The sequence below is a fragment of the Mercenaria mercenaria genome, unplaced genomic scaffold (assembly GCF_021730395.1).
Source record: "Mercenaria mercenaria strain notata unplaced genomic scaffold, MADL_Memer_1 contig_3868, whole genome shotgun sequence".
NCBI classification, from domain to species: Eukaryota; Metazoa; Mollusca; class Bivalvia; order Venerida; family Veneridae; genus Mercenaria; species Mercenaria mercenaria.
In genome coordinates, this window is record NW_026462049.1 from 3,009 (window position 1) to 17,333 (window position 14,325).

The 14,325-nt window shown below is 35.6% G+C and overlaps 1 protein-coding gene across 1 annotated transcript in view; it reads left to right on the forward strand.

Moving 5' to 3' along the window:
- The first annotated feature begins 438 nt into the window (after positions 1–438).
- Positions 439–14,325, forward strand: part of LOC128553470 (uncharacterized) — a 50,660-nt gene continuing 36,773 nt past the window's right edge. The window contains exon 1 of the mRNA XM_053534626.1: positions 439–576. Within this exon, the coding sequence (XP_053390601.1) occupies positions 479–576 (98 nt within the window). The 5' untranslated portion in view covers positions 439–478. The remainder of the gene's footprint in view (positions 577–14,325) is intronic.

A 14,325-nucleotide genomic window follows, 5' to 3' on the forward strand; every position in this document is an offset into this window, starting at 1 on the left:
AGGTCACTAGGTCTAAACATAGAAAAACCTTTTGACCTCTCTAGAGGCCATATTTTTCAATGTATCTTCATGAAAATTGGTGAGAATTTTCACCTTGATGATATCTAGGTCAAGTTCGAAAGTTGGTTATGTGCGGTGAAAAATTAGGTCAGTAGGTCTAAAAATAGAAAAACCTTGTGACCTCTCTAAAGGCCATATTTTTCATGAGATCTTCATGAAAATTGGTGAGAATGTTCACCTTGATGATATCTAGGTCAAGTAAAAAATTGGATCACATGCCTTTAAAAACTAGGTCATTATGTAAAATAATAGCAAAACCTTGTGACCTCTCTAGTTTGATCTTCTTGTCCTTAAGTGCAATGTTAACAGGTGAACGATATAGGGCCATCTTGGCCCTCTTGTTTTTCAGCCTAAGACATTTGGAAAGAAGGATGGTTCCCCTCCTATAACAGCTGCTCATCCCAATGTACAAGACTATATGACACAGGGTGGTTCCCTGCCCAATAGTGGTACAGCATCCCCAGTACATATACCTCAAATGCCCGGCAGTGTGCCAGTTAGTCCAGACCATATCAGGTATTTACCGTAGATACCCATGTATAATGCGCAGTTTTTTTACCCTCGGGACCACCCCCGAATCGTGGGTGCGCATAATACACAGGTATAGACAATTTTCCAACTTCAAAACAAGTTTGTTACCGATGTTCGCCATTTTGGTAAAGGGAAACTACTCCCCGCGCTTACTGTCTCCGCTAAAATCTAAGATTGCCGTTACGTTCCGTAAAAGATCGAATTGTTTATTTTTCTTTCAAACAAAATTAATTTCATATAAATTTAAAAGTATTTTGACGAAAGAAATGTTTACAAATCACAAAAATTATAATTCTAATTAAAGATCGAGAATTATCTTTAACCGAGATCAAACTGTGAACAACATAATTGACACGAGGTGACACGTTAATTGCCGGTAAGTACTGGCTTTATGATCGTGACAAAAAGACTATCACACCTTTTGTTATCAGTTTGAATTGAGAAGCTCATGTCATTTTGAAAGATACCATTCCGAAATATTGAATCAGCTGCTATTTATTTATTCAAAATAGTGAATTAAAAAAGGTAAAACAACAAATATAACAATAATTTACTGGTTTTATTTTCGAGAAAACAAAAATCGATAGTACCGTGAGACCGATGCTGCTCTCCGCCGCGGAGATAAAATTTATTACTGGTGTCGATGTAAACCCTACTTTCGTTTTCCATCCACCTCAAAATTGACCAAAATTTTTTTTTTTTTTTTTTTTTTTTTTTTTCCAGGATTTTGGACTAAGATCGGGGGTGCGCATTATACACGGGTGCGCATTATACACGGGTATCTACGGTACTCAATGTAGGAAAGTGTTCTACATTCAAAGTGCAGTCAATATTGTCATAGAATTCCTGGTTAAGAATATTTTTCTAGACAATCAATTTAAGCTTTCGATAGGGAAAGCTGCTTTCAAAACAAACAATAGAAGAAACAATGTATACCTTTTGTAATGTATTTCTTTGTACTTTTAAGGACATTATCTAGCATATATAATTGACACCTTCTAGTTATGTTCAGTATGAATGCATACATTAGTTTCATATTTAGTCAAACAGACATTTGAAATATGAATATACCTTAAATCTTCTTAGTGATATACTTAGTATTAGATATAAGTTCCAGTAAAACACAGTAATATACAGTGGCGATTGCGATAAATTTCCGTGCATTCTTGTTTATAAACGGCCTTTACACTAACGGTTCACGAACGGTTAATTTTGTGATTGACCAATCAAATAATACCCAAAAGTGACACGCGAACCGAGAATCGTTCAGCCAATCAAAAGCTTAGTGGGCGTTACTAATGAGCGGATCAATTACTGAAAACAACAGTTACTGGTTTCAGAACAGTTTCCGATAAAAAATGAGGGTTTTCATTATATTTATTTTTAAATACAAATTGTTTACAAAAGTAATCTACAAATCGTTAAACCCTAGTCTTTACTCTTTGCAAGGATGTAAACAATACCGGCCTTATCTGCGCATGCGTCCAAAAACAGGGGCTCCGAAAGGGCAGTCTAATTAACGTTAATTGGTTTATCTACAGTACCAGTTTCCGATAAATGGTTTTTAAGCAGCTTTAGAATTGTTTTGACTGAAAATCTTTTATAATTTTGATTTTAAATTATGTAATTAACCTTTACTACTTTTTCCCATAAATCGTACAGGGTGTGGCTATCTTCCGTTTCGTTACGTACGGTACCGTACAGCACCTGTACAATCATATTATGCAACACTTCAGACAAGCACCTTTCACATCGTGTATTTGTCTAGCTTTGTAAACAGTAGTTTATTTGATTACTGTATACATTGTACCCCCGGTATATGGGAGTTTTATATTGATTTTAAGTCCTTAAGCTGTGTTATATAGATTTTAAAAAAGTAATAAAAAAAAGATTAAAGTTTAAGCCGAGGCTGGGATTCGAACCCACGTCCTCTTATACCTGAAGCGAGCGCTCTACCTTGTTACTTAATACCCATGTGATACAATTGCAGTATAATTTCCTTAATATTTTATCTAAATTATAAAGGGAGAGTAATTCTACAACGGAGTGCAAATCATAAGCTCAGGATTTACCTCCCTGGAATAGGACAAACATGGGTTTGTCTTCCGCGCATGTGTGACATGTGGAATCCCTCAGATGTAAACAAAACAGAAAGTTGATTGCTTAATAAAGAAGGTAGAATTTCACTGTAAACACTTGTCATTGATGAACGAAATTTCGCTTGATGTTTGCTTGTGAAACAGCCTTCCAAAACATATAGTACTCACTTTATGAAGGGTAACATGAAAGGAGAAATTACGAGAATTCGGATACTGTTACTGTTTGGGTACTGGTCCGATACCAGTACCCATGCATTCTTTTTAGTAAAAATGATAAAAAGGTAAATGGATACCCTTTTTTTCACAGATACTGAAGGTAGTCGTTTTCCTATTTATTACTGTATTTAAACTGTTTTCTGCATGTATACTTATGTAATGTATTGTTGATGCTGCCCACGCATTGTGGAACTCATGTCAATCTGTAAATAAACGAATTCATGGTCACTTTATAATACGCTGTACCTTTTTAAAATTAATTCGCCGAAAGTTCAAAAATGAGAAATTATGATGAAGATAAGTTTTATTAGCTCACCTGTCACATAGTAACAAGGTGAGCTTTTGTGATCACCCTTCGTCCGTCGTCCGTCCGTGCGTGCGTGCGTCAACAATTCCTTGTCTGCACGATAGTTGTTTCATTTATGATTTGATTTTTACCAAACTGGCACACAACTTGTGTCACCACGAGATCTTGGTTCCTTTCTTGAACTGGCCAGATTCCATTATGGGTTCCAGAGTTATGGCCCCTTAAAGGGCCAGAATTAGCTATTTTGACCTTGCCTGCACAATAGCAGCTTCATTTATGATTTGAATTTGACCAAACTTGCACACAACTTGTATCACCATAAAATCTTGATTCCTTTCTTGAACTGGCGAGATTCCGTTATGGGTTCCAGAGTGATTGCCCCAGAAAGGGCCAAAATTAGCTATTTTGACCTTGTCTGCACAATAGCAGCTTCATTTATGATTTGAATTTAATCAAACTTGCACAAAACTTGTGTCACCATAAGATCTCGGTTCCTTTCTTGATCCGGCCAGATCCCACAATGGGTTCCAGAGTTATGGCCCCTGAAAGGGCCAAAATTAGCTATTTTGACCTTGTCTGCACAATAGCAGCTTCATTTATGATTTGATTTTAACCAAACTTGCACATAACTTGTATCACCACGAGATCTTGCTTGCTTTCTTCAACTGGCCAGATTCCATCATGGGTTCCAGAGTTATGGCCCCTTTAAGGTCCAAAATTGGCTATTTTGGCTTTTGCAGCCATATAGAGACTTCATTTATGGTTTTATTTGATACAAACTTCCAAAATATCTTCAACAACAATAAATCTTGGATTCCATGACAAATCAGATTCAATCGTAGGTTCCAGAGTTATTTTATATCTAATTACCTCCCCTGATTGTAATCAAAATGGATTTATATCAGTAAGTACTTATAGGACTTATTTGAAATTTCATTATTGTTATTAGTTGGACAGAGACAATCAGGGTAGATAACTATGGACTGGTTTTATGTCAAATTACCTCCCTTTATTTCAAATTAAAATGGGTATATCTCCATAACTAATGAAGATACTGATCTGAAATTTCATTTATGTCAACAGATTTATTTGGCAGATCCTTCTTTTGTTCACTTACAATATTTATTTTTTTAATTACTTCCCTTTTACGTTACTATAAATAGCTTATTTTTAGTAACTTTTTTATTATTGGCCGTAGGGAAAAACCGAGACCACTTTTCAGTGGTACAACATGGATGGTACCTCCAATTTTTAGGTGTATTTTGACATATCTATACCTTGTAAGATTTTTTTTTTCTTTTTGGTTAAATTTCTTTCCTTTGTTGTTCCTGTCCTTTGGACTTTGATATTTTACTGAGGACCTTCTTGTCCTCAAGTGCAATGATAACAGGTGAGCGATATAGGGCCATCATGGCCCTCTTGTTATTTCGTTATGATTTACATCTAATTTGATTACATATTAATCCTGTAAATACACACTTTCAAACGAAAGATAACTGATCTTTCATCGGTATATAAATACATAACTAGTATATTTTTATACCCCCACCAAACATGTTTGAGGGGGGTATATAGGAGTCAGTTTTGTCGCGTCCCGTCGCGTCCCGTCCCGTCCCGTCCCGTCCCGAAATCTATTATCTCAGTTGTTACCAAATGGATTTGATTCAAACTTAAAATACATGTTCCACCTTATCACCCACATCATGTGACACAAGGTGCATAACTCTTGACACCAAGTTTTCATGAATTATGTCCCCTTTTACTTAGAATTTAAGGTTAATTTTGTTGTATTTTCACTATATCTCAGTTATTACTAAATGGATTTGATTCAAACTTAAAATAGATGTTCCACCTCATCACCCACATCATGTGACATAAGGTGCATAACTCTGACACCATTTTTTTTTATGAATTATGCCCTTTTTTTAGCTCACCTGTCACATAGTGACAAGGTGAGCTTTTGTGATCACCCTTCGTCCGTCGTCTGTTGTGTGTCCGTCCGTGCGTCCGTCTGTGCGTCCGTCAACAATTTCTTGTCTGCACGATAGTGGTTTCATTTATGATTTTATTTTAACCAAACTTGCACACAACTTGTATCACCATAAGATCTCGGTTCCTTTCTTGAACTGGCCAGATTCCATTATGGATTCCAGAGTTATGGCCCCTGAAAGGGCCAGAATTAGCTATTTTGCCCTTGTCTGCACAATAGCAGCTTCATTTATGATTTGAATTTAATCAAACTTGCACAAAACTTGTGTTGCCATAAGATCTCAGTTCCTTTATTGAACCGGCCAGATCCCCTAATGGGTTCCAGAGTTATGGCCCCTGAAAGGGCCAAAATTAGCTATTTTGACCTTGTCTGCACAATAGCAACTTCATTTATGATTTGATTTTAACCAAACTTGCACACAACTTGTATCACCACAAGATCTTGGTTGCTTTCTTAAACTGGCCAGATTCCATCATGGGTTCCAGAGTTATGGCCCCTTAAATGTTCAGAATTGGCTATTTTGGCTTTTGCAGCCATATAGAGACTTCATTTATGGTTTTATTTGATACAAACTTCCAAAATATCTTCAGCAACAACAAATCTTGGATTCCATGACAAATATCGTAGTTTCCAGAGTTATTTTATATCTGATTACCTCCCCTGATTGTAGTCAAAATGGATTTATATCAGTAAGTACTTACAGGACTTATTTGAAATTTCATTATTGTCATTAGTTGGACCGAGCCAATCAGTGTAGATAACTATGGACTGATTTTATGTCAAATTACCTTCCTTTATTTCAAATTAAAATGGGTATATCTCCGTAACTAATGAAGATACTGATCTGAAATTTCATTTATGTCAACAGATTTATTTGGCAGATCCTTCTTTTGCTAACTTACAATAATTTTCTTTTGAAATACTTCCCTTTTACGTTACTATAAATAGCCTATTTTTGGTAACTTTTTTATTATTGGCCGTAGGGAAAAACCGAGACCACTTTTCAGTGGTACAACATGGATGGTACCTCCAATTTTTAGGTGTATTTTGACATATCTGTACCTCGTAAGAATTTTGTTTTTCGTTTTGGTTAAATTTCTTTCCTTTGTTGTTCCTCTCCTTTGGACTTAGATATTTTTTCTGAGGACCATCTTGTCCTCAAGTGCAATGATAACAGGTGAGCGATATAGGGCCATCATGGCCCTCTTGTCTTAGAATTTAAGGTTGATTTTGATGTATTTTCACTTTATCTCAGTTACTACTGAATGGATTTGATTCAGACTTAAAATAGATGTTCCACCTCATCACCCACATCATGTGCCCACATCATGTGACACAAGGTGCATAACTCTGACACCAAGTTTTCATGAATTATGTCCCCTTTTACTTAGAATTTAAGGTTAATTTTGTTGTATTTTCACTATATCTCAGTTATTACTAAATGGATTTGATTCAAACTTAAAATAGTTGTTCCACCTCATCACCCAGATGATGTGACATAAGATGCTTAACTCTGACATAAATTTTTTATGGATTATGTCCCCTTTTACTTTAAATTTAAGGTTGATTTTGATGTATTTTCACTATATCTCAATTATTACAAAATGGATTTGATTCAATCTTAAAATAGATGTTCCACCTCATCACCCACATCATGTGACACAAGGTGCATAACTCTGACACCAATTTTTCATGAATTATGCCCCTTTTTACTTAGAATTTAAGGTTAATTTTGATGTATTTTCACTATATCTCAATTACTACTGAATGGATTTGATTCAGACTTAAAATACATGTTCCACCTCATCACCCACATCATGTGACACAAGGTGCATAACTCTGACACTATTTTTCTTGAATTGTGTCCCCTTTTACCTAGAATTTAAGGTTAATTTTGATGTACTTTCACTATATCTCATTCTGATTGGCTTAGAGCCAAAGGGAAGTAACCTTTTTTTAACCTTTGTACTGAGTTTCTTCCCCTTAAATTCCAGGAATTAGTCTGTTTTTAGAAATCCTATTTTTAGATTTTCAATATTTTAGGTATTTTTCTAACTTTTTTATTATAAGTCCTGTGTAAAAAGTAAAAACATTTTTCTGTGGTAACATGGGCCGGTAAGACACTTTTTTGTATTCACTTTTAGTGTATCTCTAATATTAGAGATTTAATATATTTACTAGTATTACTATACTAGTATTATACTAGTATTACTTATATGTGGAAGCCCAGGATGAAGTACTTCAAAGTATTTTTAAGATTCCTTATGGTTGCCATTCTTCTGTGACAAGACCGTATGGTGGGGGTATGAGTCACTCCTGTGACAGTTCTAGTTTTACTTGCGTCAAATTGGAATACGCAAATAACTTAAAGAGTGCGAAAATAAGCTTCAAACTATATTAATTTTCCTCCTATTTGAATTACTTCACAACTCTGATAATAATGTATTTACATACTTATATACGAGAAAAAGTTTCTCTAATAACGAAAAAAAAAAAACACCTTTATTTGATATTTCTAGGTAATACGCACAGTAATACGCACAATACATACCTTTAGTTAAAACTGATAAAATAAATAGTAAATATCTTTTAATAGCGCCATCAATTTGCGAAAAGTAACGATATTTAATTCGAAGATATGCTATACATTTTTGATTACCATTAGGCCCCCCTCTAATAATACGGTTTACAAAGTATTATAAAATCTGGCATATTCTAAATTAACATAAATGACTAAATGTGTCCGAGCGGGACGGTATGAATTTCAGTCATCTTAATGATACATTTTCGCACTTGACTTGTAATACGGTTTCGACGCCATATTTGATTTATTTTTAGCTCACCTGTCACAAAGTGACAAGGTGAGCTTTTGTGATCGCGCGTTGTCCGTCGTCCGTCCGTGCGTGCGTGCGTGCGTCCGTAAACTTTTGCTTGTGACCACTCTAGAGGTCACATTTTTCATGGGATCTTTATGAAAGTTGGTCAGAATGTTCACCTTGATGATATCTAGGTCAAGTTCGAAACTGGGTCACGTGCCGTCAAAAACTAGGTCAGTAGGTCTAAAAATAGAAAAACCTTGTGACCTCTCTAGAGGCCATATATTTCACAAGATCTTCATGAAAATTGGTCAGAATGTTTACCTTGATGATATCTAGGTCAAGTTCGAAACTGGGTCACATGCCATCAAAAACTAGGTCAGTAGGTCTAAAAATAGAAAAACCTTGTGACCTCTCTAGAGGCCATATATTTCAAAAGATCTTCATGAAAATTGGTCAGAATGTTCATCTTGATGATATCTAGGTCAAGTTCAAAACTGGGTCACGTGTCTTCAAAAAGTAGGTCAGTAGGTCAAATAAAAGAAAAACCTTGTGACCTCTCTAAAGGCCATATTTTTCATGGGATCTGTATGAAAGTTGGTCTGAATGTTCATCTTGATGATATCTAGGTCAAGTTCGAAACTGGGTCACGTGTGATCAAAAACTAGGTCAGTAGGTCTAAAAATAGAAAAACCTTGTGACCTCTCTAGAGGCCATATATTTCATGAGATCTTCATGAAAATTAGTGAGAATGTTCACCTTGATGATATCTAGGTCAAGTTCGAAAGTGGGTCACATGCCATCAAAAACTAGGTCAGTAGGTCAAGTAATAGAAAAACCTTGTGACCTCTCTAGAGGCCAGATTTTTCATGGGATCTGTATGAAAGTTGGTCTGAGTGTTCATCTTGATGATATCTAGGTCAAGTTCGAAACTGGGTCACTTGCCTTCTAAAACTAGGTCAGTAGGTCAAATAATAGAAAAACCTTGTGACCTCTCTAAAGGCCATATTTTTCATGGGATCTGTATGAAAATTGGTCTGAATGTTCATCTTGATGATATCTAGGTCAAGTTCGAAACAGGGTCATGTGCGGTCAAAAACTAGGTCAGTAGGTCAAATAATAGAAAAACCTTGTGACCTCTCTAGAGGCCATATTTTTCATGGGATCTGTATGAAAGTTGGTCTGAATGTTCATCTTGATGATATCTAGGTCAAGTTTGAAAGTGGGTCACGTGCCCTCAAAAACTAGGTCAGTAGGTCAAATAATAGAAAAACCTTGTGACCTCTCTAAAGGCCATATTTTTCATGGGATCTGTATGAAAATTGGTCTGAATGTTCATCTTGATGATATCTAGGTCAAGTTCGAAACAGGGTCACATGCGGTCAAAAACTAGGTCAGTAGGTCTAAAAATAGAAAAACCTTGTGACCTCTCTAGAGGCCATACTTGTGTATGGATCTCCATAAAAATTGGTCAGAATGTTCATCTTGATGATATCTAGGTCAAGTTTGAAACTGGGTCACGTGCCTTAAAAAACTAGGTCAATAGGTCAAATAATAGAAAAACCTTGTGACCTCTCTAGAGACCATATTTTTCAATTGATCTTCATGAAAATTGGTCAGAATTTTTATCTTGATAATATGTAGGTCAAGTTCAAAAGTGGGTCGCATGAGCTCAAAAACTAGGTCACTATGTCAAATAATAGAAAAAATGACGTCATACTCAAAACTGGGTCATGTGGGAAGAGGTGAGCGATTCAGGACCATCATGGTCCTCTTGTTTATTATTTTTAACTCGACTATTCTTAGAATAGTCTAGCTGTTCTACTCACCCTGGCGTCGGCGTCACACCTTGGTTAAGTTTTTGCATGCAAGTACATACAGCCATCAATTAAAGGCATATAGCTTTGAAACTTATTTTTTCTTTTTCTAGGTCAATTACCAACCTCTCTGGGTCAAGTCCCATAACTCTGACATGTATTTTGAGCAAATTATGCCCCCTTTTGAACTTAGAAAATTTTGGTTAAAGTTTAACATGCAAGTTACTATCTCCAAAACTAATGCAGATACTGAATTGAAACTTCACATGTGTCTTCGGGGTTATAAAACTAGTTGATAGCAGCAAGTCCCATAACTCTGACTTTCATTTTGGCCAAATTATGCCCCCTTTTGGACTTAGAAAATTCTGGTTAAAGTTTTGCGTGCAAGTTAGGGGTGTAACGATACATCAAAATATCGATGCATTGCGATACTGAGTGTCCCGATAGTATGCATCGATAGAAAAATCACGATCCAATAACAATCGCCGATAGTTCCTTCAACAATCGATAGTTTCGATAGTTTTGAAATTTTTGTAAATACAGAAATAATTTATAATTTATAAACCAAGAAACAGAGCCAGCTTTCATTTGCACCTCAGAAAATGTTTACGTCTCCATTACAATAATTACCCTCACGGAATTAAACTACCACAAAGGACTGGGAAGTCTGGGAAATAATTAATAACTTTAGTTTCTTAGAAACTTTGATTAAATATATTTAAATAATCTCTTAATCTTAAATGAGAAAATATACTATGGACATGGAGAAAGTAAGCTACTTGTATGATATAGCACACTGTTCGGTAGGGCCCTTCATTTAGTGCTGGTACACCTTAGTCCGATCCGTCAGTTTTCGTCTTTTTCGATGCTTTGGGTTATTAAGCATGTTGACATTCGCAACAAAATGGCCGATTCATTTGAGTATACTTTGCATAGGTTTATTGTTTTACTTATTGTTTCAAAGCCAAGGAAGGCAAGAAATAGAAAAAATGTTAAAAATATTTAATTTTAGATTTATTTTTGTCCATTTTAGTTATACAATCATCTCAATGTGTATTAACAGCAATTATAAACAGTGCCGTGTCTTACACACTGTAACAAATTATGTCAGTTGGTAGTTTTACTGTATAAAACATGGTGGCCGATAACTATTGCAATAGTATCGCAATAGTAACCTGCAATAGAATAGTATCGCAATAGTTTTTCAGCAATATCAGTAGTATTGCAATAGTCAAAATTGGCCTCAATAGTCACCTCTAGTGCAAGTACATACAGCTATTTCTAAAAGGCATATAGATTTGAAACTTATTTTTTCTTTTTCTAGATCAATTACCAACCTCACTGGGTCAAGACCCATAACTCTGACATGTATTTTGAGCAAATTATGCCCCCTTTTAGACTTAGAAAATTTTGGTTAAAGTTTTACATGCAAGTTACTATCTCCAAAACTAATGCAGATATTGATTTGAAACTTCACGTGTCTTCGGGGTTATAAAACTAGTTGATAGCAGCAAGTCCCATAACTCTGACTTTCATTTCGGCCAAATTATGCCCCCTTTTGGACTTAGAAAATTCTGGTTAAAGTTTTGCGTGCAAGTACATACAGCTATTTCTAAAAGGCATATAGATTTAAAACTTATTTTTTCTTTTTCTAGATCAATTACCAACCTCACTGGGTCAAGACCCATAACTCTGACATGGTTTTTGAGCAAATTATGCCCCCTTTTAGACTTAGAAAATTTTGGTTAAAGTTTTACATGGAAGTTATTATTTCCAAAACTAATGCAGATATTGAATTGAAACTTCACATGTGTCTTTGGGGTTATAAAACTAGTTGATAGCAGCAAGTTCCATAACTCTGACCTTCATTTTGGCCAAATTATGCCCCCTTTTGGACTTAGCAAATTCTGGTTGAAGTTTTGCGTGCAAGTACATACAGCTATTACTAAAAGGCATATAGATTTGAAACTTATTTTTAGCTCACCTGTCACATAGTGACAAGGTTAGTTTTTGTGATCGCGCAGCGTCTGTCGTCTGTGAGTGCGTAAACTTTTGCTTGTGACCACTCTAGAGGTCACATTTTTCATGGGATCTTTATGAAAGTTGGTCAGAATGTTCACCTTGATGATATATAGGTCAATTTCGAAACTGGATCAGGTGCGGTCAAAAACTAGGTCAGTAGGTCTAAAAATAGAAAAACCTTGTGACCTCTCTAGAGGCCATATATTTCACAAGATCTTCATGAAAATTGGTCAGAATGTTCACCTTGATGATATCTAGGTCAAGTTCGAAACTGGGTCATGTGCCATCAAAAACTAGGTCAGTAGGTCAAATAATAGAAAAACCTTGTGACCTCTCTAGAGGCCATATTTTTCATGAGATCTGTATGAAAATTGGTCTGAATGTTCATCTTGATTATATCTAGGTCAAGTTCGAAACTGGGTCACGTGCGGTCAAAAACTAGGTCAGAAGGTCTAAAAATAGAAAAACCTTGTGACCTCTCTAGAGGCCATACTTGTGAATGGATTTTCATAAAAATTGGTCAGAATGTTCATCTTGGTGATATCTAGGTCAAGTTCGAAAGTGGGTCACGTGCCTTTAAAAAGTAGGTCAGTAGGTCAAATAATGAAAAAAAAACTTGTGACCTCTCTAGAGGTCATATTTTTTATGGGATCTGTATGAAAGTTGGTCTGAATGTTTATCTTGATGATATATAGGTCAGATTTGAAACTGAGTCAACTGCGATCAAAAACTAGGTCAGTAGGTCTTAAAATAGAAAAACCTTGTGACCTCTCTTGAGGCCATACCCTTGAATGGATCTTCATGAAAATTGGTCAGAATATTCACCTTGATGATATCTAGGTCAAGTTTGAAACTGGGTCACGTGCCTTCAAAAACTAGGTCAGTAGGTCAAATAATAAAAAAAACCTTGTGACCTCTCTAGAGGCCATACTTTTCATGGGATCTGTATGAAAGTTGGTCTGAATGTTCATCTTGATGATATCTAGGTCAAGATTGAAACTGGGTCAACTGCGTTCAAAAACTAGGTCATTAGGTCTAAAATTTGAAAAATCTTTTGACCTCTCTAGAGGCCATATTTTTAAATGGATCTTCATGAAAATTGGTCAGAATTTTTATTTTGATGATATCTAGGTCAAGTTCAAAACTGGGTCACATGAGCTCAAAAACTAGGTCACTTTGTCAAATAATAGAAAAAACAATGTCATACTCAAAACTGGGTCAAGTGGGAACAGGTGAGCGATTCAGGACCATCATGGTCCTCTTGTTTCTTTTTCTAGATCAATTACTAACCTCACTGGATCAAGTCCCATAACTCTGGCATGTATTTTGGGCAAATTATGCCCCCTTTTTTGACATTGAAAATTCTGGTTAAAGTTTTACATGCAAGTTTCTATCTCCAAAACTAATGCAGATATTGAATTGAAACTTCTCATGTGCCTTCGGGGTTATAAAACTAGTTGATAGCAGCAAGTCCCATTACTGATATGCATTTTGGTCAAATTATTCCCCCTTTTGAACTTAAAACTCTTTTGATATTTAACCTTTTTGGGTAATATTTTCCTGCTTCTGGGACAATATTTCGAATAGTCGAGCTTGGCTGTCTTACTGACAGCTCTTGTTTTTTTTTTGAAATTCATCATTTAAAAGCAATCTTACAGTTCACATATCAAAGAAAATATGCAAATAGTATCTGTAGATTCACGACAAAAGTAATAAAGATTGATAATTTGTTTCTTTTGGGTTTTTACAGTGGTATATCATTTATGTAACGGCGGACAGTTAATCTATACCTGTTCGCTGCAAGAGACTGACATCTCTCTCACATGAATTAGAGGTGGAGTGCGAAAGATTTCAGACACAATGTCACGGAGAATATACGCCTTGCACTATAAGCTATAATCGAGGAAACAACCAGATGTTGATTTTGTAAAATATACAATGACCGGGCTACTTAAGCTTTAAATTTATGGTTGCCCGGCGGGCTTAAGTCGAAATTTTTTTGGTAGCCCGACGAAAATTTCTGGTAGCCCGCGGGCTCCGGGCAATGGATTTGTCGGACACTGCACACTTTCATAAATTATACATCTATCAATTTCGGAACATATTCAGGCATTGATCTGTATTTAATAACAGGTCTCAAAATTCAAATTCGCTGGGTCTACGATCGATTAGTTTGTCTGGGAACCGGCATAACTACGCAGTGCAGCGTAAACAAATAAAAAATGAATTAAACAACACAAAACTAATCTTTATGTCTCCTTCTTCAGTGTGCTACATATACTTTTTATTCGTTATTTCTTTGCATTAAAAAATTTGTGCCTTCGTGCCTGTCTGTTCCCTTTATTTCAGCTGTATACAATATAGTTTTTTAATAGCATTATATAGGCATAGGAAATAGAGATCAATATAATTGCACCTTACTAATCCTACCAGGTGTTCTGTATTACAAAAGTGATTCTGATGTGAC